This window comes from Macaca nemestrina, chromosome 19 (genome assembly GCF_043159975.1).
Source record: "Macaca nemestrina isolate mMacNem1 chromosome 19, mMacNem.hap1, whole genome shotgun sequence".
In the NCBI taxonomy this organism is placed as follows: domain Eukaryota; kingdom Metazoa; phylum Chordata; class Mammalia; order Primates; family Cercopithecidae; genus Macaca; species Macaca nemestrina.
This window is the reverse complement of record NC_092143.1, coordinates 82,229,094-82,255,827: the sequence shown is the minus strand read 5'-3', so window position 1 is coordinate 82,255,827 and position 26,734 is coordinate 82,229,094. Positions and strand designations below refer to the sequence as shown.

The 26,734-nt window shown below is 43.6% G+C and overlaps 2 protein-coding genes across 23 annotated transcripts in view; one reads left to right on the top strand and one right to left on the bottom strand.

The window, feature by feature from the left end:
- Nucleotides 1-26,734, bottom strand: part of LOC105478913 (piezo type mechanosensitive ion channel component 2) — a 475,658-nt gene that overhangs the window by 53,308 nt on the left and 395,616 nt on the right. For 13 of the 16 annotated variants that reach the window (XR_985592.3, XR_011617161.1, XM_011736634.2 and 10 more), the window contains 7 exons: nucleotides 25,321-25,480; nucleotides 21,003-21,092; nucleotides 19,352-19,473; nucleotides 17,898-17,969; nucleotides 13,152-13,258; nucleotides 11,469-11,567; nucleotides 7,672-7,786 (listed from right to left, as the gene is read on the bottom strand). Coding sequence is in view for 14 of the 16 variants with exons in the window: in XM_011736634.2 (XP_011734936.1) it covers nucleotides 7,672-7,786; nucleotides 11,469-11,567; nucleotides 13,152-13,258; nucleotides 17,898-17,969; nucleotides 19,352-19,473; nucleotides 21,003-21,092; nucleotides 25,321-25,480 (765 nt within the window). In the remaining 2 variants the exon portion in view is untranslated. The remainder of the gene's footprint in view (nucleotides 1-7,671; nucleotides 7,787-11,468; nucleotides 11,568-13,151; nucleotides 13,259-17,897; nucleotides 17,970-19,351; nucleotides 19,474-21,002; nucleotides 21,093-25,320; nucleotides 25,481-26,734) is intronic. The other 3 variants (XM_011736639.3, XM_011736640.3, XM_071085707.1) reach the window with 2 other exon arrangements.
- On the top strand, nucleotides 1,116-26,715 carry LOC105478912 (microtubule-associated tyrosine carboxypeptidase 1-like). 7 transcript variants are annotated; one of them, XM_071085712.1, is made up of 4 exons: nucleotides 1,129-1,211; nucleotides 2,121-2,551; nucleotides 10,242-10,315; nucleotides 10,914-11,864. In XM_071085712.1, the coding sequence occupies exons 2-3, from the start codon at nucleotides 2,173-2,175 to the stop codon at nucleotides 10,277-10,279; spliced, it is 417 nt and encodes a 138-aa protein (XP_070941813.1). In that variant the 5' UTR covers nucleotides 1,129-1,211; nucleotides 2,121-2,172; the 3' UTR covers nucleotides 10,280-10,315; nucleotides 10,914-11,864. The 7 variants fall into 7 exon arrangements, 6 of the variants coding, with proteins under 6 accessions (XP_070941813.1, XP_070941811.1, XP_024647730.2 ...); XM_071085710.1 differs by lacking the exon at nucleotides 10,242-10,315 and adding an exon at nucleotides 6,987-7,128; XR_011617162.1 differs by lacking the exons at nucleotides 2,121-2,551; nucleotides 10,242-10,315 and adding an exon at nucleotides 6,987-7,128 and having other exon boundaries at nucleotides 1,116-1,211.

The window sequence follows — 26,734 nt, the reverse complement described above, 5'->3', positions numbered from 1 at the left end:
GAGGCGGGAGGATCGCTTGAAGCCAGGAGTTGGAGGCTGCAAGGAGCTCTGATCATTGCACTGCACTCCACCTTGGGCGACAGAGCAAGCCCCTGTCTCAAAACACAAAAACGAAAACAAAGTGCTTTCCCCTAGCCCGGCATACTTGGGTGAGTCTGCTGGAGGCAATGGACACTGCAGCCAGTCAGACGCCTGGTAGCAGAGTCTGGGCCCACCAACGGCCCAGCAGAGGCAATGTGGAGTACAGGGTCTGCTGGTCCTCTGGTCACACCCACTCATGCTGGTCTCCACATGCTCTTTATATCCCCAGAGGTCGACAGTGTGGGGGATTGGAGTGACCCAGCTGGATGTGACCCCCAAGACAGAATGGTGCTGGACTTGGGGGCTCAGGGGTATGACCAGGCACCCCCCAGCCTGCCTACCAGCCTCCCATCCCTGCGCCATAGGCTGAAGCCCTCAGACCAAGATGGGCCACCGCTGTACCCCTGGTCTCAGCCCCTGGCCTTGCCCCTGGCTCTGGCAGTCCCCCCAGCACTGCAGCCCCAGACTGAGCAGCAGCCCTTCTCACAAAGGCACCTGGGCCACTGTGGCCACATGCGTCGCAGTGAGAGCACCTACTCTGTAAATAGTACTGGCCGGCGGGCGCATGGCACCCTGGGATGGCCTCTACCTGGATGGGGACAGAACCCAGGTGGGCGCACCCTGTGGCCTGCAGCCTCCCTGCCTCACGTTGCTGAGACTCAAAGGGATGCAGGACATAGTGCCAGCAAGAGCCCCTGCATGTTGGTGGCCCTGCGGCCAACCAATACGGACCATGAGCGAGACAACTTCTTCCACTCCCATTACACCTACAATTCACCCTTCGAGTACCAGGAGCCCATGCCCACGCCTGTGCTCGAGAAGTACTGCGAGGCCTCTGGATAGTTTATCCATCAGGCAGTTGGCATCACTGAGCTGTTCTGGAGAAGTCTGGAACCTATGAACACTTTGAGGCTGTCACCGGGAAGCAGCTGCTCACAAGTGCCAAATATGGTCCATTGTGCGCAAAGACATGCGGAAGAAGGGCTGCGTCGAGGAGACTGTGGCGCAGCTGAGTGAAGACCTGCTCTCCCAGGCAGTGATGACGGTGGACAACAGCCGGCCCACATTGGCGATCAACCTGACCGGAGCCCGCCAGTACTAGTTGGAGGGCATGCTGCGGCATGAAATAGGTCAGGGTATGGGTATCCGGCGGATGGGTCGGCATGAAAGGGGCCTGGGAGCTGGGAGGGGTGGGAAGAAGGGGCCCGAGTAACTCCCCTTTTTGTTTCTCCCCCTTCCCTCCTGAGGTCGGGGCTTTCCCTTCCTGAGCAGCCACCTCCGCCCTCTGGCTCACAAAGGTGGGCCAGAACATGCCCGCCAACGCTCTGGGCGCACCCTCATCTCTTGGTCCTTTCGGGTATATTTTTCTCTCTCCACTTCCTCTCCGACTTCTCTCGACAGTGGGGGCAAGGCTGGTGAGGCCCTGACAGGCCAGAGGGAGAACCCTCAGGGTCTCACCAGGCCAACCCTTCAGGGTGGATGGAAGGCCAGATCCTGGGAATGGACTTGGCTTGAGGACACACGGCGCCTGGTTTAGGTGGGGACTGGCCAGGCTGGGCAGGAGTGTGCAGGGCACTAACCACTATTTCTATCCGTCTGTCCCTCTTCCTCGAGAATCCTGTTGCTCTGGGCAAGAGGTGGTTTTTGCCGGGGGCATCAGCTGAGTGTTCAAAATGATATGGACACCCAGGATGGGCAGGAAAGTATACGTATTCTTGTGCCCAGGCGGGCTGGGGGCAATGTCAGTTCGGGAGAGTTCGTGCACGTGTGTGGGTGCGTGGGTGAAGGGTGGGGGGCGGATGGGTGGGAGAGGATTCATGTATGTGAGCCGCTGTGGATCCCTGGGTGCGAGTCCACCGGAGGAGGGGCTTCACGCTGCGTGGGGCCGGGAGAGCTTGTGTGCAAACCTGAGTTCGGGAGCATGAGGATCCAAGTGTCTCGGCCTGAGCCCCGGCCCAGTGGAGCAGAGCCAGGGTTGGGCTCGCAGGCGGGTCCCCGAACGCCCCGCCCAGCGCTGCCTCCCCTCGCCTTCCCCACAGACATTCACTACCTGCGGGGCGTGAACGACGCGCGCCAGCCGTGGCAAAACGCATGGTGCCGGCTGCAGTACGGGCTGCGGCCGCAGAACCCCACAAGGGGCACCTGACCAGCCTGCACAGCGTGATGTTCCGCAAGCGGCTCTTCCTGCGCTGCGCTGTGCTGCTCCGCTACCCCACGCCGTCGTTCTGCTACACGCTGCGCCGCACTCTGCGCACGTCCTTCCGCCAGCTCGGCCAGGACGTGGCGCGCTACGTGCAGGACGCCGACGTGCGCCGCGAGCACTGCGTGCGCGCCCAGCGCGGCCAGACAGAATCCTCGCCGCCAGTTTGTTTCCGGCAGGGCCAGGTGTACCTGGACAGCATCGTGAGCATTCTGCGACATCGCCAGACCATCGATTTCCCGCTGCTGACCTCACTGGGCAAGGGGTCCTGTGAGTATGTGGACCACCTACGGCCCCATGGGGTGCTGGATAATACCCGGGTGCCCCACTTCATGCAGAACTTGGCACCTTACCGGCAGCAGCTGGAGCACATCATGGCCACCAACCGGCTCGATGAGGTAGAGCTGGGTCGCCTGCTGCCCGACTGATGTAGGTTGAGGGCTGCAGACAGAGGCCCTGGACTAGAAGCTCCAGATAAGGCCCCCAGAACATGAAGCTTTTTGCTCTGTGCTTCCACGGCCTGGGTGTTTCTTGGGGGTGTTGGGAGGACAGGAGCATTCCTTGAGAAGGAGTGGCAACATCAAAGGGTTTGTGTCCCTTGCTAGCCTCCCTGGGGCCTGGGGACCTGCAGCAGTATGTCTGGCAAACTGAGTCGCCCTCCTGCCTCCAGCTCTCTGTTGAGCAGAGGGAAGGCATGGGGGCAGAAGGGAGCTGAGTATTGATGGAGATGGGGTTGGTTTGGGAATAGAAACTTGTTCTTGCATGAGGTGGCTTTGGTTGTCCCGGTACTCCAGTCTGTCCCTTCCCTCACCTGGCCCCTTGGTGCTCCTTCAGCATTCGCGCTGTCTACCTCTCACTGGGTCCTGGTGGGGGTCGGGATCCCTTCTCCTGGGGTGATTGATGGCCTGAGCCTGGGGTCTTGGTAGTAGAGACCCAGCTGGACTGGGGTGTGCTTTCCAACATTTTGCCTCTCTCCCTGGTCATGTATTTATTCCATATTTATATGGTCTACTTCCTGTGGCTGGGAGCAGCAGCTCCTGAAGGTTCCACTGGGGGGAACAAGACACTCCTTCCTGGAAGATACGGATTTTCCTAGCCCCACTCCCATTACACACACATAACACACACACACCCCTAGCCCCACTCCCATTACATACACACACACACACACCTAGCCCCACTCCCATTACACACACACACACACCTAGCCCCACTCCCATTACACACACACACACACACACCTAGCCCCACTCCCATTACACACACACACCCCTAGCCCCACTCCCATTACACACACACACACCCCTGGCCCCACTCCCATTACACACACACACACACACCCCTAGCCCCACTCCCATTGCACACACACACACACACACACACAGTGATTCAGGCCTCGTGATACCGATTTTCCTAGCCCCACTCCCATTACACACACACACACACACACACCTAGCCCCACTCCCATTACACACACACACACACCCCTAGCCCCACTCCCATTACACACACACACACACCTAGCCCCACTCCCATTACACACACACACCCCTAGCCCCACTCCCATTACACACACACACACACACACACCTAGCCCCACTCCCATTGCGCGTGCACACACACACACACAGTGATTCAGGCCTCGTGATACCGATTTTCCTAGCCCCACTCCCATTACACACACACACACACACACACCTAGCCCCACTCCCATTACAGACACACACACACCCCTAGCCCCACTCCCATTACACACACACACACACCTAGCCCCACTCCCATTACACACACACACCCCTAGCCCCACTCCCATTACACACACACACACACACACACACACACCTAGCCCCACTCCCATTGCGCGCGCACACACACACACACACAGTGATTCAGGCCTTGTGATACCGATTTTCCTAGCCCCACTCCCATTACACACACACACACACCCCCCCCAGCCCCACTCCCATTACACACACACACACACCCCAGCCCCACTCCCATTGCGCGCGCGCACACACACACACACAGTGATTCAGGCCTTGTGATACCGATTTTCCTAGCCCCACTCCCATTACACACACACACCCCCCCCCCCAGCCCCACTCCCATTACACACACACACACACACACACACACACACAGACACACTGACTCAGGCCTTGTGAATCAAGCCCAAGAGCTCCCTTGGCCCTGTCCCCACTCCCTCCACTGGCCTCTGCTGTTGCTGTCTCTGCCCTCACCCTCACAGCTGGTCTCTGGCAGAGGCTGGCGTAGTCTAGGAGCAGCTGCAATTGCGCCTGAGGGACAGTCCCTAGAGTTTGGTGGCCCAAGTCCTGAACCCCTCCTGGACCAGGTGAGGTGCAGAGGTGGTTGCTGCTTCCAGTTTCCCTTTAGACTTAGCTGTGTGAGCCCCACTCATACCCTTTGGCCTTAGTTTTCCCATCTGTAAAACTCAGAAACACAGTTGGAAAGTCCTTATTCATTTAGTCAGCGAATATAATATGTATAGAGCGCCTTTTGTGTAAGTTACTGGTCAGAATCCTCACTGAGCTCCCAGTCCAGAGGGAAGCCAGACAATTAAAACAGTAATAAAAAAAAAAAAAAAAAAAGAAAAAAGGAAAAAAAAGGGATAAGAAGCCTGACATATAAATAGCATGAATGGATAAGAACAAACAACCTGACAGAACAATGCAGGAAAATGCTAAAAGTTTAAATCTTAGACTTGAAAAGAAAAAATCACCAACAAAATGTGAAATAAAAATGCTCAGTTTAATTAGTTAAGAATTCAACTACATTCAAATGAAAAGAAAAGCCATTTGTCATCCTTAGAAAGAAAAATGATAAAAACAGCAGTAAAATCCTGTGGTGTGAGGCTAGAGGAAACTGGACACTCTTGTCCCTCACATGGAGGAGGGCAAAGTACTAAAACCTTTCAGAAAATATCTATTGAAGTGAAAACAGACGCACTCTGAATCAGTCATCCCACTTTTGAGAATCTGTTCTGTGGAAAATGCATGTTCTTCCTAACCTTTGCTAAGCATTTAAACACACACATAGGTATTACGACATATAAATGTTTGTGCAATGATATCTATTATGGCATTGTTCATTGTGGCAAAAATCCAGAAGCAACCTTATGTCCATTACGGGTGGGAGGATTGAATAAAGTATGCATGTCTGCACTATAGAATATTTTGCAGCTATTAAGAAAGAATGATATGATTTTATAAATAATTGGAGAAATGTTCATGACATTGGTAATGAAAATGCAAGAGTAATTTGTAGAGAATGAACTTATTAAAAAAAGAAATAGGCCGGGCACGGTGGCTCACTCCTGTAACCCCAGCACTGTGGGAGGCCAATGTTGGCAGATCACGAGGTCAGGAGATCAAGACCATCCTGGTTAACACGGTGAAACCCTGTCTCTACTAAAAATACAAATATTGCTAGGTGTGATGGTGTGTGCCTGGTCCCAGCTACTCAGGAGGCTGAGGCAGGAGAATCGCTTGAACCCGGGAGGCAGAGGTTGCAGTGAGCCAAGATCACACCACTGCACTCCAGCCTTTGTGACACAGCGAGACTCTGTCTCAAAAAAAAAAAAAAAAGAAAAAGAAACAAAATACAACAGATGAGCCTTATCTTTAATCATGCCACTTAATCTCCACTTTCTAAAGAAGATTAGTAACGGCTGTTACTAATAAGGTGAATGAATATTCCTCCTGATCTTTCTCTTGCATGCATAAGCTACTATATGCACCCATTAAAAATGCAAAATACTGTCTTGAGGTACTACTATGACTTCATTTGTTTCATGATTTCATAATGTGTGTGCCATTTGCAGTGTGTTGTTTTTCACTTAATAATGTGTCAGGAATTGTTCTTCATACCAGCTCAAAGCTATCCATCTCATTTTTAAAGAACTGAGTAACATTCCATAATATACTGGTAACATCATTTATTTAACTCTTCTTCTTCATATGGGCATTTAGGATGTTTCCAAGTTTTTTGTTATTAACAAATAGTGTCTGATGAATACTCTTAGACATGTGTGTTTGTACACATGTGCAAGGCTATAGGCTAAGCCAAACACCTAGGCGTGGGACTGATCTGTAGTATGATATGTAACATCTGAGCTTTTAGGAGGTAATGACACAGAACTCTTCAAAGTAGATATGCTGCTTCACAACACAACTCATGGTTTCCTGCCAGCTCCCAACATTATCCAGTGTTTATTTTCCTGTCAATCTAATGGGTTAAGAAAACAGTATGTCAAAATATTTCATTTGTATTTCTTGTATTACAGTGAGACTGAGCACCTTTTGGTCATTTTTGTTTTCTGGTCTGTGAATTGTTTTTCATACCCTCTCATTGATTGAATTTTTCTTTTCTTGATTTCTAGCAGTTCTTAACATACACAGAATACTCATATTTAGTCTGATAGATATAATAAAATATTGCTCCTGAGTGAACCACCTGCACTTCAACTTCACTTTTGATGTTTTTTGTTATAGTTTGAAATATTTTTACCCTTAGAGATATGTTGATATCATGTTTTCAAATATATTGGTAGAATGCTGAATATATGTTCCTTTTGTTTGCTTGTTTCTGAGTATTGTTTAAGTGTGCTTTTGCTTTTTTCTGGATTAAATTGCCAAAGTTTCATCTTTCTTATTGTTTTTTTACTTTTTATTTATTTATTTTTTAGACAAAGTCTCGCTCTGTTGCCCAGGCTGGAGTACAGTGGTGCAATCTTGGCTCACTGCAAGCTCCGCCTCCTGGGTTCATGCCATTCTCTTGCCTCAGCCTCCTGAGTAGCTGGGACTACAGGTGCCCGCCACCACGCCCAGGTAATGTTTTGCATTTTTAGTAGAGACGAGGTTTCACCATGTTAGCCAGGATGGTCTCGATTTCCTGACCTCTTTATCCACCTGCCTTGGCCTCCCAAAGTGCTGTGATTATAGGCATGAGCCACCGCGCCCGGCCTTAGCTTTTTCTAAGAACAATTTTTAACTTAATGATCAGGTCATGTCCTGTAGTATTTCTTTTTTTTTATTAGTTAATATCCATGTAAAAAGTTAGTTTTCTTCTACTTTTTTTGGGTTTCATTTGCACCTCTCCTTTTTTCCTACTTAAGAATATATATATATATATACACACACACACACACACACACATATACATATATATATACACATATACACACACACTAACTTTGTGCTTTAATTTATTCCAAGTGTCAGAAATGACCAGTTAAGGACAAATTGAAACTCTTGGTGTTCTTTAAAATTTAAACATCTTAATCCCTCAGAAGTTTCTGTCCTTTGCAGACAAGGCTGGGGAGCACAGCCTGAAACCTGCCACACCCACGGCAGCCACCCACCCACACTCACCCTCCTTGGATCCTTTCCGCCTTCGTTTCCGTTCTTCTCTTGCAGACCTTTTTTTCTCTTTGTGTCTCTGTCGGAGTGCTGTTTTAGGATCAGTAATCCAGGCTTGATAAACAAACTGAAGGGGGAAAGTTCAATTATTTTCTGGCCTTTTAATAATTAGAAATAAAAAAAGGGACCTACACCAAGCTTCCTGACTTTTGAAATATTTTTTCCTCCCAACACAAACTAAACATCCCTGTGCTATTATTATCATCATGAGATTCAATTTGTTTTAGAAAAAGACAACAGATGTTGTAGTAATATATTTCATCTGGTATCACAGATATCATGAGATAAACTGTGAGTATACCATACAAACCATCATTTCTCCCAAGTCCCTACATCTCACCACCATTTGTGATACTTATTACTGATACTTTTGCACTGTCCACAATAGGTATAAGCCGGAAGCCTCATTCAGTATCAGTAGTTTCTCCCATCACAAATAAACTTTGAGTCAAAACAAAATAACATCTTTAATAGTCTTCTTTACTTTGGGAAAATAGTTTTGTGCATTTGATACTCTTCCTCCTGAATAACAGCTATTACCAGCGACTTGAGAAAGCGGTTTGGAGAATGATTAGTACTTTGCGAGAAAAAAAAATATGACATTAAGGTTAAGGAGTTATTCCAGAATAGCATTAAAGAAAACCTGTGGGGCTTTTGGTTGCCTTTTGTCATTTTCATTCAAGAGCTGAAAACAGCTGCATTAATATATTATAACCAATAACCAGGAAAGAGCAATTGTGAACAGCCCCCCACCAAGAGTCTCCCAAATCATGCAGAAAGAACAAAAAGAAAACCTTGATAGAAACAGTCAGCCATCTAGCAACATGAAGTCAAGCAGGCATGCTTCTCATGCACCACAAACACACCGGGGTCTCAGGGAAGCTGGGTTTTTCATCATGATGATAAAGTTAAATAAATGTTTTCTGGGAGCTCTGTAAACCCAGATCTTATTCTATATTATTTTCAGATTTCTGAAATCTTTGAAAAACACAGCATAAGCAAATCAGTGGCATTGTGAAGTCAGTAGAAAGTAAAGAGAGATTCAAATTTTCCATATATGGAAACGGAAGGGTCATAGGTTACTATAATAGACAAACTGTTTCTTTTTTTCTCACTGGTAGAAATCTGAATTTTATGAGAAATTAAAACAAATGCAACATCTGTATTATTTCTGAATAACAAATTCCAGGAAGCAAAAAATTATTCTATTTTATGCCAAAAGCATATCTTAAACAATGGGAAGATGAACTGGAATTTTCAGGAGGACTGAATACAGGAATTTTTGGTAGATGTTTATGGGCTATGTTAATTGGGAATTCTATCAAGATCTTTGAGTTACAGTACATTAATAAGCAAACTTGTCTCAGCACAATATTGGTTGCTTTAAAATAATCTGATTATTGAACATAAGAAATTTTCAGGTTTAAGAGCAACATATGGTGACATTTCCTTTAAAAAGTGTTATCACAATATTGTTTTTAGATGATGCACGAATCCCAAAAATAGAAAACAAAAAAGGAATTGAGGATTTGTAAATGTAAGAGGCGCACAAGTTGGAGGAATTCTTTTTCTCTGAAGAAAAAGGAAACTGGGAGGAAAAGGAGAGAGGAAAAGGGATGTGAAAGGTGGAATGGAAGAAGGCTTGTGGAACGGGTGGGTGCCATTAACATTTTGGTTTATAAAAGGGCACTCCTGGCTCAACAAAGGACCCCTAAAGAAGCAGCATGTCAGTGCTGCCTCACTGCCATGAGAATCGAGGTATGCAAACCGGGAAAGCGGAGAGAGGAGGGAGTCATAGGGTAATTCTTTATTTGTAGGTAAATTATCTTAACTTTCATGTTTTGAAATAGAAACATTTTACAGTTCCAGGAATTATTAAGAGGGTCAGAAAAATGTTGACAATGAAGAGGAGGGGAAACGTCCCATTCCTTACTGAGTCAAGAAATGGAAGGCTTTTACCGAACTTCCCAATTCTTTTTTTTTTTTTTTTTTGAGATGGAGTCTCGCTCTGTCGCCCAGGCTGGAGTGCAGTGGCGTCATCTCGGCTCACTGCAACCTCTACCTCCCAGTTCCTGCCATTCTCCTGCCTCAGCCTCCCGAGCAGCTGGGACTACAGGTGCCTGCCACCACACCCGGCTAATTTTTTGTAGTTTTAGTAAAGACAGGGTTTCACTGTGTTAGCCAGGATGGTCTTGATCTCCTGACCTCCGCCCACCTTGGCCTCCCAAAGTGCTGGGATTACAGGCGTAAGCCACTGTGCCCAGCCAGAACTTCCCAATTCTTACTTTGCAGCTGCACCTGTCAACCAGCTGGATGGGCCTCTCTGGAAAATCAGACACAAGCTTCACGAACCAGGAGTAGAAAAGTATATGGAAATTTACATGAAAGACCTTTGAGCTCTCCAAAGAGCTGCTACCAGTAGCATGCGTTCCTGACTTTATCTTAAATTTTACTATATATATCAGGGGAAAATAGGATTCGTTTTACTAACAACTTATGCGAAAATGCACTTATTCTTTAAGACAGGGAGAGCTTTATCAGAGTGGAGATCCTTAACTGAAACTGGTGAAGTTTCATCATCTGTCCTTTGATTCAGGTGTGGTCTAGCACCTTCTTTATGTTGTCTGTAAGATAATTTTTTAAAAAAGAAACTAAGATGGGGGATAATTACATTGTTATATTTTATTTAAATAAATTCTTGAAGATGAATTGGGAAAGTCATATGGTAGTCATAGAAAAGAAAAGGAAAAGAATTTGGGGGAAGCAGAAATGGTAAATACTACACTAAAAAACAGGATCCTGGCATTTTAAAAGCAGAAGGAACCTGGAGGTGTGGATGCTGCTACTCAAGGCCCAGCCACGGTTGTGCTTCACATGAGAGCTTGAGGGAAATGCACAATGTGAGGTCCCATAGGATCTGCTGAATCAGAACCTGCATTTAAATAAGATCCCAGGGTAAAATGTGTGAAGCACTGGTCTATGTCACTATCGAACTGCTTGGTTAGCAGTGGAGGGACATACAGACCAAAGCGTTTTAGTGGCTGCCCCTGACTGAGTTTGGGAGAAAGGGCTTTCTATAAAATGTAAGAATAGGAATTCATTATTAATGTTTTTCCGTAACGAAGTGACTACAGCACAGGTAGCTGAATAACTTCAATTGTGCATTAGATTAATCAACAAATAATTTTTGACAGTATAATCAAAAGCCCTAGCACGGATCTGTGGTAGTGAGGAGCCTGCAGACTGCACTGGGTGGATCAGCCCAGGGAGAAGCGGGCTGTACCGAGTGCAGACACTGGAAGATGGAGACTGAAGGGACCCGAGAGAGAGATGGAGTAAAAGACATCTTTTATTAACTTATCCAGAATTTTACCAGCTTTCTGAGAAAAATTACCACCTTTTATACTCATCAGAACTGATGCATGCAACCAGATGTGCCCCTTTAAAAATGAGATGTGACTTAGGCAACACCATGAGAAGGACGGAAAGTCTATCTGTATCTGCATTTTCTCTTTCTACTTTTTGATAGTCTCTGGTGTCCACTTAAGAACAAGAGTCAAATAATAAGAACTTTGGCTTCTAAGAACTTGTTTTGGAAAACTTTTTCTAATATTTTATGTTCCTGTAATTCCTTCATGGTACCATCTATAGAACCGAGAAAATGCAGAGATAGGGCAATAAAGGTATATTTCTCTACAGTTCTACAGAGCAGAGAGTCACACACTACACATCAGTAAAACATCAAATACCTTTGCAGCTCTGATTAAATACTGAAGAATAGTTTTGGGAAGTTTAATGACAGACTTTGGCAAGGCTAAAATGGCTGATGCAAACTTCCCAATAGCTCTCTACAAAGAAGGACAAAGCAAGAGTAATTAGTAGAAAAAAACAAAAACTAGTAATTTAATATATGATGTCAGTATGAATTCGTCTCTACAGTTACACCAACTAGGTTAAAAGGTGCCAGTCACTGAAGCTGGAATAAAATGTGCTCTGCTTGTAAGTTAGGAATAAAGAAAATAGTCAATCATTGCATGTAATCCATCCAACATAGTGAAGATGTTCATGTTCTCTCCTTGGCTGCATGATGAGTGGTGGTTAGCATAAAACTCTTTCGAATAAAAATAAATGAGTTAAGTCATTAGTATTTGATAAGCCCGTTGCAAACATGCGCAAAAACTCGGTCATGAAGAAACAGACACGAAGCAATGGGGGAAGAAAGAAAGCATCAGACCAAGGTGTCTCTACGGAGAATTCAGTTTTTCAATGTCACTGGGAAAACAAAGCATGGGTGGGCCCCACCCACTTGAGAAGGCCTGGGCAAAAAACTGACGACCTTATCATGGGCATATCATGTGGCTTGATGGACATCATTCTATGTGCCTCATAGGAAAACAAATGGGAAATAATAGCCCTAGTATGCAGTTAACTGATAAAAGAAACAGACCAATTTTCATCCTATACGTAACTCTAATGACAAAGCCTCATCTTTAACAAGCATCAATTCACATTCACTCAATATGCTACTTTAGGCTGGTGAGCTATAGCTGAGAATGGGACAGCAGGTTCTAAAACAGAAAGGTAGCTAAGCTGAAGAAACCAGAACTGTGCCACATATTTTTATTACTAGTTCAATATATTCTCAAATCTTTAGCAATACATATGAAATGGTTTTCAAATTTGAAGCAATATTTAAATGATCATTTGCTCCAAAACAAAGAAAGGATTTTGTTTTATCGCCTATCTCACATATTGAAGTGTAAATCCATTCAAGCAATCCAAAGCAATGCCAGAGAAATCTTTTTCACTTCCTGCTTGCAAGAAAAACGTTGAGTTCACCCAACGAAGCATTATTTTTTGTTTATAGTATCAGAAACTGTTTCAGTGCAAGTGAATGAAAACCTGGCCTGCACACGGTTCTTTTTTTTTTTTTGTGAGACGGAGTCTCGCTCTGTCGTCCAGGCTGGAGTGCAGTGGCGCGATCTCAGCTCACTGCAAGCTCCGCCTCCCGGGTTCACGCCATTCTCCTGCCTCAGCCTTCCGAGCAGCTGGGACTATAGGTGCCCGCCACCTCGCCCAGCTAGTTTTTTTGTATTTTTTAGTAGAGACGGGGTTTCACCGTGTTAGCCAGGATGGTCTCGATCTCCTGACCTCGTGATCCGCCCGCCTCGGCCTCCCAAAGTGCTGGGATTACAGGCTTGAGCTACTGCGCCCGGCCCTGCACACGGTTCTTACTTGATACTAATTACGGTATTGGTGGGAGCAGGCATCATTACAATTTCATTAGAAATAAAGCATGGCAGATGTAAATCAGAAGTTTCGGGGGAGCTATGACATACGAATATGACAGGAGGCGTCTAGGCCTGCAATCAAGGTCTGTCAATAAGAAAAGCTCTTCCATCTAGCAAAGGAATGATTTTCCCCATAATTACCTGGAATGCTGACCTTCGTGGAGGCTCTTCATCTTCCTTCTTTAATTCTTCCTCTTCCTCCTCTTCACTATCCGTTTCAAACAAATAATAATCTCCACTCCTGACCACTAAGCAAAACAAAATATTCACTTATTTCTTGAAAGACATATAAGGAAATTAGGGGCTTATTAATGAAATGTCCCCTAAAGATACACAAATTGTCCATAAGAGAACCACAACGAGAGATGTTGGCAGAGAGGCAAACACACGAGATGAAGAGAACTCATCTTCGGCTAATGCTACGTGGTGTTGGCATGTTGGGTCTACAGAGTATGAGGCCTTGTCTTTGCCGTATAAGAGAATTGGCCACTACAGGGTGGATCTGGTATGTTCTCCCTTCTTCATTGTAAATTTTACATAGATGAAGCAGATCAACTCTGCAGTAACCAGTTTTGTTACCTTGATGACCAAAATAACTGAACACTATCATTTCAAAATTCAGCAATTTTGGTCTTTAGACAAGGCCAAAGTGAGGTGGAGGATCAGGCTTTGTTTGAATGGGCCCAAACCGTTGCAGATAAGCCAATCAGGACGATTCAGGACCAAGGTCAGTGTCACCAACCTCCTCCTTCACTTTATACTGTGCAGACCTGACTTCTCCACATGTAACAAAAGGGACAAAACATACATGGCAAGACATTTCAAAAAACAAACAAACAAACAAAAACACCCACACACTGCCATGAGGACAAAATGGGCAGGTAACATTGAAAACAAAATAATACAACACAACAACAACGACAGTAACAACAAAAACACCACCACCAACAGCACTCTGGCTGCTTCTACGTGTCATAGCCCTGAGACAGACTGAGAATGGCAGACAGGGTCCATAGGGTTTACAATTGCTAGACTTCTGGTCAACAAGGAACTCCCCAGCAGCTTTCTGAAATTTGAGGAGCACTCTACTGACCACAAGACACAAAGCACAAACAGTATGGATCGTCTTTGCCTTGTCTGATGCTTTCCCTGCAAGAACATAATGCCTGTGTCAAGAGTTGGGAGCAGAGAAAACTACAACGTACAGAGATTTAAGGAAATTTAATAAATTAAATCTTTATCAGTTTGATCATTATTTTAAGTCTATCAGAGAAAAGAGGCCCAGCATATACATTTCTGATGCTACAAGCAATGTCCCATCATTGCAGGAAAACATATTTTCAAATTATATTCAGGTTTTCAAATGCTCAGGTATCTTTTGGATGACATATTGTGATGTCTTAAGTTATCTTTTGGGCCTATACATTGTAAGGTAATGGAAAACCTTGGCTTGTTTAAAATTAGTTGCTTGAATATCACTTCACATGGCCAAAAGTTAAGTAATTTTTCCCACGATTTCAGAAGAATCTGAAGCCTCCATTCATGAAGATACAGAGTGGGTGAATTGGGCCTTATATCCTTGAACAGAAGCACTGTCATTTGTTATTTTCATTTTGAAGAAAGAACCAGGCCCAGAGTACTGGGTCCAGGCCTTAAGAAATAAATGCAATACAACACAAGTGAGAATAAGCAAGAACAAACCAAAGTTACAGCATTACATTTGACAGTGAAAAAGACCATTAAAGTAATGCCTTCACATAAGCCGAGAGATTCGCAGGAAAGTGACGTGGACTCTACATCACGTGGTCGTTTGGGAAAAACACAGACAATTTATAAGATTGAGCATTTTACCCTCATTATAAGTTCCAAAATCAACATTAGCTTAAATTGTATTCAATCATACCTTCGATAACTTTTATTCATCTGGACAAGTTCAAAAGGTTTTCATCTCAAGCAGTTGTAACATTGGTTTTATCATTAGAAACCACCAATATTGGCCAGGTTTGGTGGCTCACGCCTGTAATCCCAGCACTTTGGGAGGCTGAGGTGGGCCGATCACGAGGTCAGAAGATGGAGACCATCCTGGTTAACACGGTGAAACCCTATCTCTACTAAAAATACAAAAAATTAGCCGGGCGTGGTGGCAGGCGCCTGTAATCCCAGCTACTCAGGAGGCTGAGGCAGGAGAATAGCATGAACCCAGGAAGTGGAGGTTGCAGTGAGCCGAGATCGCGCCACTGCACTCCAGCCTGGGCAACAAAGCGAGACTCCGTCTCAAAAGAAAAAAAAAAAAAAAAAAGAAACCACCAATATTTATGTGAGCTAGTTGAATTATCCCATAATAAAAAAGAAAACGTAAAAAACTCTCTAATTTCCTTATAAAATGTTATTGAAATAAAACTAGGAAAATAAAAAGAGCATATTTTCATTCATGCCATCTGTTAAATAGTAGAAAAGCTCTTATACACTTGTTTGTTAGCTCAGATGGAGAACCTGACTGCAGTCTGTGTCCACATACATACCATGGATGTTGATGTTACTGCTAAATTATTAAGTTTGAAATTAACTTTTTAAATTCCACCACTTTTATCCTCAGAACTTGGCCCTCTGTTTCAGATAATTATCAATAAGATGAAGCTTGGTATTAATTGAGGCAGTACTGAACCAGTATTGAAACACACGGCATTGGAATGGAAGGTATCATTGAACAGCAATAATGCAATCTTATGTGTGTACATAGGTATGGAAGTAGGAGATTTGTCCCTGTACAAACCATGCTAAGATCTTCACTGCTTACCAATAACATCAAGAACATAGCAACATTTTTGTATTGTCAATAGATTTACACATGTGTATCCAACTACACTAATTCTTGCACTTGGCTTCTCTAAGAAATCGTTGTTTGAAAACCCAGTAACTCAAAAGATCAAATTAAGGGCTTCAAACAAAGTACTTCCAGATCTAAAGATAAATTCTGGAACTCATCATAGACACAACAATAAAGCACACATTCTTTCCCTTTCATTCTTCATTTGCTTGTAAAAAGAAATATATTTTGCAGCAAAAAATTTAACACCACAGTCTGAAGGATTCCAAACTATGAATTACACACATTTCTGCATTATTGCATCATAAGGTTTTGTAACAAGGCACATTTAGTTTAACATCAGTCTTCAAGAACTTGATATAATGAGGGTGAAATGAACCAGAAAATCTAAAATCAACAACCTTCATAGGAAGTTCTTTAAATTATTACAACTTGTAAGATAGCTATCAAAGACCATATCCAATTCCTTTGCAAATGCAATTTTTAGATGAGGAAAGGAAAGGCAACCACAATGACTGCAGTGGGAATTTACCCCAGGTGAAGTGAAAAAACATTCAATATGACTCAAGTTTGAAATGGATAGGTCTCTCTAAACTAGCAGAGGCCCTTTAAAAACATAAAGACAAGCACAGTTTACTTGTGACTTGATAGAAACAGGCATCTTGTGAACTGCATTACCAGATTGTTAGCGTGACCGTCATGCCCTGAACAGTAAATAAGAGTCACATTGGACTCCGAATGGAATCTTTTGTCTTTGGACTTGGGGAGAAAATTAAATAAAACTCTTTATAATCTTGTGTTTTTCTTTTTTTTTTGTCATAATGTTGAAATTCAATATTTAGGATTAAATTTGATTACATCCAGATATGCCAAGCAAATTTCAAATATTGCTTCATTAAACCAGCTTTCTGATTTAGAAAATTATGTCTTGGGAGAGACAGCCAATGTCAGATCTATGTGAAACCAATAATTAGGTATGGGAAGAAGTTCTAATTTATTTGATTTCCTAGTGATTCTAAATATCCTCCTAGTAGATTCACTCCTACAACTGTATGATGTTATTTGTCTCAGTGATATTCCTTGTCCGATTAGATTAGCTACAAGTATGGAGACATCATGTAAGATATAGAAGACTGAAGAAGACTTTATACGTAACTTGCAAAAGAATAATTATTCAATATTCTAAGAAATGTAAAGAGGACTGGATTGGAATCAGTCATTCCACTATAATGCCATTGACCTATAGTGATATTTCCTTTGCTAAGCATAGCAAATATAGCCACCAAGCTCCAGAATTCCTCATTCATCTTTATGATCGGGAGGGAAACACACTGAATTCTATGTGGCTATCAGGATCTGCTTTTAAAAATTGTTTTCTGGTTTTTGCTGTTCATTGGTCATCCCTGAGCATCAGGAGTCTTGAAGGTTGTGCCGCATTTGGGCATTGGAATTTGGAGTGCCTTTTTGAAACTGGGGAGGAGGCGAAGTAAGAAAGTGAGTGCATTTTAAGTTATCCCTCATCTTTCTATTTAATAAATTGCCAAAAATCCTCAAATGCAAATAAAATCAAAGCTGTGGGAATGACGGGAGGGGAGGCTTACTGGCATCCATGCCTCGTGCCTTACAGAGAGGGTCACTGACACTTTGAACAGAATGATCATCCTTACATCGGAGTCCAAGGTGGAGCTCAAGCTCATTTGTAGTAAGGGTATTTAGCCCTAAAATATGCACGTGAATAGGGCTCTAGACCTCAGAATTGGACAATATAATATTCAATTCTTCTTCCCTTGCTGAGCCCAGAAATTGTGCTCTAGAGTCTATAAGCCACATGTTTGGCTTTCTTCAGCCAGCACAGGAATGTTTGTGCGGACGTCCCTAGAAGAATTGGACCTCGGGCTCAAAGACCCACTGACATTGAAATTTTCTTACACTCCGACCCCCTATCAAGTCACAAGGATCAAACCATGTATGGAACACATGGGTCATGGGAACGCCTGAATTCTGGTCAAGGATATAAGGGTTAGAGTTGATAAGGTTGTAAGAGGATCAAGAAAACCTACTGGAAGCATGATCAACCCAAGGCCGCCACCACTGCTTTTTTTTGCCCTTGGCTTTCTGTTTGTCTGCTTCTCCTAAAATAAAATACGTCCAAATATTAATTCGTATAAAGTGAGAAAACAAATTTTGAAAACCACGCTTTAACAACTCAATTGTCAAATCTAGATAAATTGCAAAAGTATATCAGAGGTCAGGTAAGGAACTACATTGAATCTGAAAAATATACATGTATTAACAGTCAATTTCACAAGATAAATACTAATTGTTCTTTTAACAGTATGCTACATTTTCACTTTCTTCTTAGTGACTGAGGGCATATAAAGACATTAAAAAAGAAAGGATTATCTGTCAAAAATACATCTCACATTGAATATTCCATTGAATTAACAGAAAGGAAGCATCCCCCAAATTTTGTAGAATCATTTACTGGCAAATAATTTGTTAAAGTACATAAACTACAATAAGTAGAATTTTTTCTTGTGATTATTTTAATGCATGGCTGGAAAATAGAAATTTCCTGGTCACAAATAGATACTATGCACTGGGAAAATATCATGCATTATTTCTCCATTCCATTCACATAGAGAAGCATGCAAGCCTCTATAAAAGATCCTTTACACTTTAATTTGATATAATGAATCTATAATTAGATATAATCAATATATATTTCATGGTAAGTTTCATCTGAGCAGGCAATAATTGAATGATATTTTAGGTACCAACATTCAGGTGTCACATAAAATACACATACATATTTCATTTCCATATAAAATTTATAGAAATAAAAGATAACAGTAGACTGCGTATCGGAAATATATCCCTTAAAGAAACAAAGTAAGCGGGCTGGGCGTGGTGGCTCACGCCTGTAATCCCAGCACTTTGGGAGGCCGGGGCGGGCGGATCACGAGGTCAGGAGATTGAGACCATCTGGGCTAACCCGGTGAAACCCCATCTCTACTAAAATACAAAAAAATAAGCTGGGCGTGGTGGCAGGCGCCTGTAGTCCCAGCTATTTGGAAGCCTGAGACAGGAGAATGGTGTGAACCTGGGAGGTGGAGCTTGCAGTCAGCCAAGATCGCACCACTGCACTCCAGCCTGGGTGACACAGCGAGACTCCATCTCAAAAAAAATAAACAAAACAAAACAAAGAAACAAATTAAGCAAAATCCTGCCAATCTACTGCAGAAACAGATGTCTGTGGAACAAAAGCTAGGTTATGTGTTTGTTAAAGCTATCTTGCTGAAGAGTAGATACTTGTAATTGATTTATCAAATACATACTTTATGAAACTAATGAATGTATCCATTCACAATTGGAAAATAAAGCTTGCCGAATCAAGAAAGTGTATTGATAATCTTGGCAGAATAAAAAGTAATGTTATTTTATAGCCCTGTTCAATATCAAGCTACTATTCAATGTTAAGGTACTTGAATAAGAGGAAAATGTCTTGACGTACTTTCATCATCCTCTTCAGAGAGTTTTTGCATGTCCTGGCCTTCCCCTGGCTCCTGGGTCAAGCTCAGCATCCTCTCCTTACCCTTTTTATATTTCTGTTGCCTGGCCTTGATGCGATCCATCCTATAAGGTAAAATAACATTAGTAATGCCAAGAACACATTCATTGTTCTCATGTGGTCAGTACTTTGGACTTACGCTGGTATGTATGTAGCTAAATTCATGGACAAATCACTTTGGAATATTTGGGAATTGTACAATGGTTGCTCATTAGCAACAAGTATCCCTTTCTTTTATATACATATTTGTGTGTGTGTGTGTGTGTGTGTATGTGCGTGTTTGGATCTGTATTCCCATGTTATTTGGCACTGCATAGAGGCTAGTCTTAATAATATGATCAATAATGATTATGCTAAAGTTAGGTAAGCTATACTTGATGTCCACTTACATCTTGTATCATAGTCAGCTTGAACATTGCATATTATGAAATACAAGTCCTTTATTCTCCCAAGTTTTGCATTCTTAAACAAATGGAAAGATTTAGCAAAGAGAATTACAGTAATAGACCTCACTTATGGGAAATTAGGAACATATTCTAAACGTGAGTCCAAATTTTTTACTCTTCTAGACCTGATTTGGATAACTAGAAACACCAGTAAAAACAGTTGTACCATATTGCATTTACATTATAATTTTTTATATATAATTTATATATAATTTATGTCTTTGTGAAAATAATGCTGTGGAATAATCTAATTTATACTAAGAAATATTTCTGCTTGGGAAAAAACACTGGGAAATAAGGTCAGAATGAGATAAAACTGCCTTAGCAAACGCAGGGAACTTTCCCAGTGGGCAAATGGTGTCTCCATTGTCTTGGGAAAAGTGTCTAGGCTTATAATTCCATGGCCATCGCCTTTTAAACCTGGTTCCCAAACAGTCCTCAGAGGTTCCATCATTGCTGGAAAATTCACTCTAAGAAGATTCTTTTCCATGGAATTCCCAAGTCTCCAGAGTGGAGTCAGTCTACCCTTTGGCTCATCCAGAATGGGATAGTGGGAAAAACCTTAGATGGGATATAAAGAACCCTGGCTTATATTTCTAGTGTTGCCTCTAGTTAATGTTGACTCTAAGTCATCTAATACCAGGGTCATCAGTTTCTTTCCAAAGAGACTGGATGATATTATCTAAAACTATGCTTCCAAAGCTGACTCCACATTTACCCCCTTAGAGGGAATGGATGCTTATATCAAGTACTTGGCACTGAGCAAGACCCTGTCTCATTTATTAGCTAGTTTAATCTTTACAAAAACCCAGGAAGGCAGAATTGTGAGTCCAGAAAACTCAAATTTAGAGAACTTAAATGACCTGTTCAAGGTTCTAAAGTAAGTCACTGAGCTAGCAACTGATCCCTGGTCCTCTGCAAGAGAGCGCCCATCTCTACCATCCTGGAGCGATCTTTCTGTTAAACTGCTTTCACTTTCAGTCTAGTGGCATGAGCAATTGCCCCCGCACAAGAATAAATAAATAGAAAGTTGTGAAAGTCCATACATATATATTTTTCAGGGGTTTGAGGCTCCCCAAGAGTGGAGCGCCAGCTGAATGTGGTCAATCAGGAGACGGAAGGAGGATGAGCATCAGTAGCATCCTTACTGTCGCTTCAGCTGGTCCATGGACTTCTTCTCTTCCTCAATTCTTGCCTTCACAGCTTTTACAATTGTGGCCTGGAAAAGTTCAGCTCCTCTAAAGGGGAAGTGGAAACATGAACAAGTCAGTATTCTTGCCATTGTTGTTCATCTCTTCCTGAAAATTATTACTAAGGGTTCGAAAACATAACATCTCTTTATGGCAGCTGCTTGTAGTTCCCTGGCTGGGAGTGGGAGTCAACAAGGCCCCTTCTAGAAGCCACTAGGCTAACAGGGCACAGCCTTCCCCCTGGGAGTGAAGAGGCTGCTCACAAGCCCGGTAGTGAAGATCGGTGAAGAGAAAGTGTTTTGTATTCTCCAAGACACTGAAGCCCATGAGCCTCTTCAAACCTGTACCACTAAACGTTAGACTTCAGTAAAGCATTCTCACCTGACCTTATTGCAGTTATACCAAGGGGAGAAATTTGCAAAAAGGGTACATTCAGATTCATTTTCTACTCAGTGAGCCGAAACTGGGGATTCCTTCAGGGACTATGTGAAGGCCAAGTTCCTGCTCCATCTGCGGGACTTGTAGTCTCTTGTCCCTGATTCTCTTCTTTCTGTCATTCCACTCCCTTCTGTTCTTTCTCACTTTTCAGGTCAACTTCAGTGTCTCCATAAATCTCCTCAACGTTCTTCATATTCTTAGCTCTGTCACACTATTACGTGCTTCACAAATCCCAGATCTGCAGGAACCTGACGGTGTGCCCGCCCTGTCCTGAGAGGGGCTGTTGGCAGCTGCTGGAAAAAACACCCGCCTGGGCAGACGGTTCTCTGCAGAGCCCCCGACTCCTTGGAGTTGTCTGCTTCTCCACAGTGGCTGTTTCAAACTCTGCTACGCTTTTCTCAAGTCTTTGAAGTCTGTGGAGTGGTTTTTCACTCCTAAATGACCTAGCTTCCTGCTTCCCAGAGGGAACACAAATCTTAAGGCAGTAAGTTGCTCAGTTTCCTGCACCATCCCTCCCACCGGAGTCCTGCAGGGATAGTGGAAGAGGTACCGTTCACCTGCCTAGGCCTGCCTTGTGCTCCAGGTCCCTTCCCCACCCCTAGCCTGGGGGACACAAAATTCCTGCTTCTCTCTCTCGTTGCTTTTCCAACCTTTCCATCAGTACTGAATTCTGTCCATAAACATGCAAATGTGCTCAAGTCTTGCTAACCTTAAAAAAAAGAAAAAGAACACCCATACATCCCCACATCCCACATTTTCCTATGCAGGGACTTACATCACTCCCCCTTCACAGTCAGATGTCTTGAGGTCTTGTCTCTAAGCCTTTACAACTCCCACCTCTGCTTGTTGCTGTCTGACTTTGACCCCACTGTCAAGGTCACCAATTTCAATGTTCAGTTGTAATTTTCGTCCTTATATAACCTATCTGATGGACTTCCACTTGGAAAGAATCTTCCTCAGGCTCCTAAGGCAACGTGCTCTCCTAGTTTTCCTTTTTCCTTTGTGGCTTAGGCTGCTTAGTCTTCTTTACAACCTCTTTCTTTGCCCATCTCTCAAACATGAATGTTCCCCAGGGTTCTCTTCTCATTTTTCACACCCCCTCTCAGCAGTTGCAACTCACCTCCTTCAATTCTATCTGTGCGATGATGGCACTCCATCTACTCTTTTCTCCAAGCCTGTCCATGCATCTGCCCACTGCACTTCCCAACTGGTTGAGTTTCCATGTGCCCATGAGACCTACAACTCCACAGCTGCGGTCAGTCTTCTCTCCCTGTTTGAGTTCCTATATTTGGGACTGGCACCACTGTTTGGCTAAGCCAGAATCCTGGGCACATCACCCTCTATGCTTCCCTTTCTGTCACTGTCTCCCTTCCTTCCAAGCAGTTTTCCAGCTGTGCCTATTTTGCCTCTGGAATATCTTTCTCAGTGATCCTATCCTGGTCTAGCTGCTACTTCCATCCTGAATTATCATTGCAGCTGCTTAGCTGTCTTTGTGCCTACAGTGCTGCCTATACCCATCTGTTCTCAATACCACCAAGTGAGCTTCCTGAAATGCAAATACAGTCATACCACTTGCTTGTTTAAACACCGCAAGGCCTTCCTAAGACTGTGGGAGTATTTCTAAAGACATAATCCTGGCTGATAGCCCCCCAAGGACCTGGTCTCTCCTGACCTGGAGCTTATCGCTCACCACTCACTGTTCTCATCTTCCAATCTCAGTGCTGCAGTCACTGTGAGCTTCTGATGGCCACTTCCCTCCATAGCTTCACTGGGCTGCTTCCCCTGCCTTCTCCTCTGACTAACTCCTCTTCATCCTTCAGCCTGCACTGGGAATGGAAGGCCACCTGGTTCACACCCCTGCAGCTGGTTATATTCCCTTGATATGACCTCATGGCTCCCGGAGTGTCTCCTACCGTCACACCTGCTGTCGTCTGAATGTCTGCATCCCCTACAATTCACATGTGGAAATCCTGACTCCCAAGGTGACGGACAGGAGGTGAGGCCTTTTGGAGTTGATTGAGTGGAAAAGCAGAGCCCTCCTGAATGGGATTACTGTCTTCATAAAAGAAGCCCAAGGGAGGTCTCTTGCCCCTTCCACCAAAATAGGATGCAGTGGGAAGACGGCCATCTATGAGGAAGTGGGCCCTAGGCTGACACTGAATCTGCCTGAACCTTGACGTTGGACTTTCCAGCCTCTGGAACTGTAAGAAATAAGTGTCTACTGTTTACAGACCACCTACTTTATGGTATTTTTGTTATGTCTGCCCAGATGGACTGAGAGGATACCAGGTGTACTGCAGTAGAATTGCTTGCTCACGTGCCACTTGTCCGCAGGTCTGTGAGCTCTGTGAGGGCAGAGGTGAGCATCACCTCTTTGTAACAGAGTAGGAAGTGGAAAAATGGATGCATGAATGAATGTGAATTCTTTGGACACACTATTATGAGTTCAATGCTTATTTATCAACTCATGGCTTTTCTTTAATAGGCATGAACTGTACTCTGAACCACAGTTATCGCTCTTACTATAACATGAAGGGCATGATTTCTAAATCATTGTGACAACTTCGGGAAAAAGATACTGGGGAACATTCACATTTGACAGATGGGCAAAGAAAGAGGTTGCAAAAAAGACCTAGAAGCCTGAACCACAAGGGAAAAGGGGAAATTAGGAGAGCACATTGCCTTAGGAGCCTGACGAAGACTGTTTTTAAGTGGAAGTTCATCAGATAGGTTATATAAGGACCTCTGCAAACCAAATGTTTTGGGAAAGGCAAACAAGAGGCATTTACCTGCAAAAATACCAGCTGTTTATGTACACGTAAATAAGGTTACTATTGGGATGAAACATTGTATTCTGCTCTGAAAAAAATGTACTGGGTATTAGAAAATGATTATAACAATGAATTCCAGGGCAATGTGGTACACAAAGTCATTGTCATCCACAGAATGAGGGCTAGGTGTGCCACGAGGCTCCTCTGACTAACTGCAGGTCCCCGACTAGGGCCTCTTTCTATTTGACTCCAAGTTAGGTAACAGAGGCTGACAACTGCCATCATATAAATGGACCTTGGAAATAAACATTGTGTTTATCTTGGCAGGGAAAGAGAACAGACTCTAGAAAAACTGTAGGTAAACACAGATATGTTAATCTAAACCTCAAGTCAAATGATAGATATTGGTAATTTCATATAATAGAACCCAGTATCCATCAGCTTATTCACACCAAGAATCTGATGGGACCTAGGCAAGGTCTGAGTTTCTGAGAGGAACAGACACAGCAGCTGGGGGCCACAGAGCTAGTCATCAGCACCCAGCCGCCGCCTCAGGGCACTTCGCTTTATTACCTCTCCCCAATCTTTTTTCCTAAACTTACAAGAGCAGGGGCAAAAACTGGAAGAAGAATAGAGCCTAAGAGGAAAAACAGGTAGTAATGCAAACTGTGTCAGTGGCTCAGAGAAGAAAAGCAGGCTAGTAGGGGGAGGTAGGTGTAAGATGGACTAAACTCTAGACCAGTGTGGCATACGTTACTGTTTTGTCTGAGACCAGACTGAGCCACTTTTAGAGAAGTGGTGGATTCTGAAAGGGCTCCAATTGACCAGTGAACCTCTGGCCTTCCATGGCATCCCCATTCCTTGTGAAGCCTGATGGTTACATAGGCTTTCCTGTTACTATTCTATTTTAAAGGCCTTGTGCTAAATTCTTCTTGGATTGGTTTTGCTGGAAGGGATTCCTTAACTTCTTGTGGGTTCTTGAAGCAAGCTCAGACAGAAATTACGGTGCAATATTATTTCAGGCACTTTTCTTGGGAGAAACCACCTGATTTCATGGCCCGACCCACCTTGACGCCAGAATCTGGGAAGCTTTTATATCAGCCACAACATGTAGGAAATAATAACTCATGAAAACTCTTCTTTGCAGTAGGAGGAAGGCAAAACATATGCTGTCCCAGATGATTCCTGCTTCCCCACTGGGTAGTGTACAGGGTGAATTAGCAGCAGCTGTAGTAACAGTAGAAAAACACAGAATAAAATTAACATCCATTTCCATTGCTATTTCATAAAATCTGGAGTACGGACAGGCTTGGGAAATACAGGCATGAAAGGAGCAGTCTGATGCTCTGACTGACTTCTGAGTTGATTTATTTACAAGGAGGTCACACACTTCCAATCCAATATCAACACTGATTCATAAGGCTGACCATGCAGTGAACTCTTCACACTATACGGCTCAGGAGAGTCCCTTTAATATGGGAGTATTTCTCTCTCTCAGGAAGAAAGGCACCTCCAACAAGGGCCACAGAGAAATAATGTCCCAGTGCCAGAGGAAATGCTCTGATACAAAAGAAAACACCCATTCTGGGAATGGGCTATACCCAGGGGTAACCAGCAGAATAATGAACACAGCATGGCTTATTAGAAGGACTATCAGTAGTATGCCTTATCTTAAGTGAAAAACAAAGTCCCAGTGAGGCTTTGGCAAAGTATAGTCTGAAATAGAAACCACATATTAAAAAAAAATGAATCTTTTTAAAAAAGACTGGGTGTGGTGGCTCACGTGTATAATCCCAGCACTTTGAGAGACTGAGGCAGGAGGACTGCTTGAGGCCAGGAGTTCAAGACCAACCTGGGCAATATCTCTACAAAAAAATTAAAAAATTAGCCAGGCATGGTGGTGCAGCTACTCAGGAGGCAGCTACTGTGGTCCCAGCTGCTCAGGAGGCAGAGGTGGGAGGATCCCTGGAGCCCAGGAGTTCAAGGTTACGGTGAGCTATGATTGTGCCACTGTAGTCCAGCCTGGGTAACAGAGACCCTGTCTGGAAATATTTTTTAAAAAATAGATAAATAGATAAATAATAATAAATAAATAGAGAGAGCACTGTGTCCAAGTAGCACCCATTCTGGGTGCCATGGTAGACCACTGTGATGCAGTCCTCGGTTCTGGTGCAAGAGGCAGGGTGGTGGCAATGACACTTCTGCCTTTGTCTTGGCAGGAGTCTAACTCTAGAAATCCTCATGCTCCTCCCAACTGTTTCCCTGAGTTTGAAGCTCTCTGAGTTTCCTGAGGACAAGAGGAGCCTGAAGTCAGAGTTACTTAATGACCCAAGACGTTAAATGGAGCAACAGCAGGTTTGAGTGGCCTTCTGGAATCCTTCGTAATCATGACTCCAAAACTCTGGGGAGTTACTACAGCACTACATCCGATCTCCAGACCTCAGACTCAAGTCCTCAGCATTTCAGAAGTTTCAAGAAGAC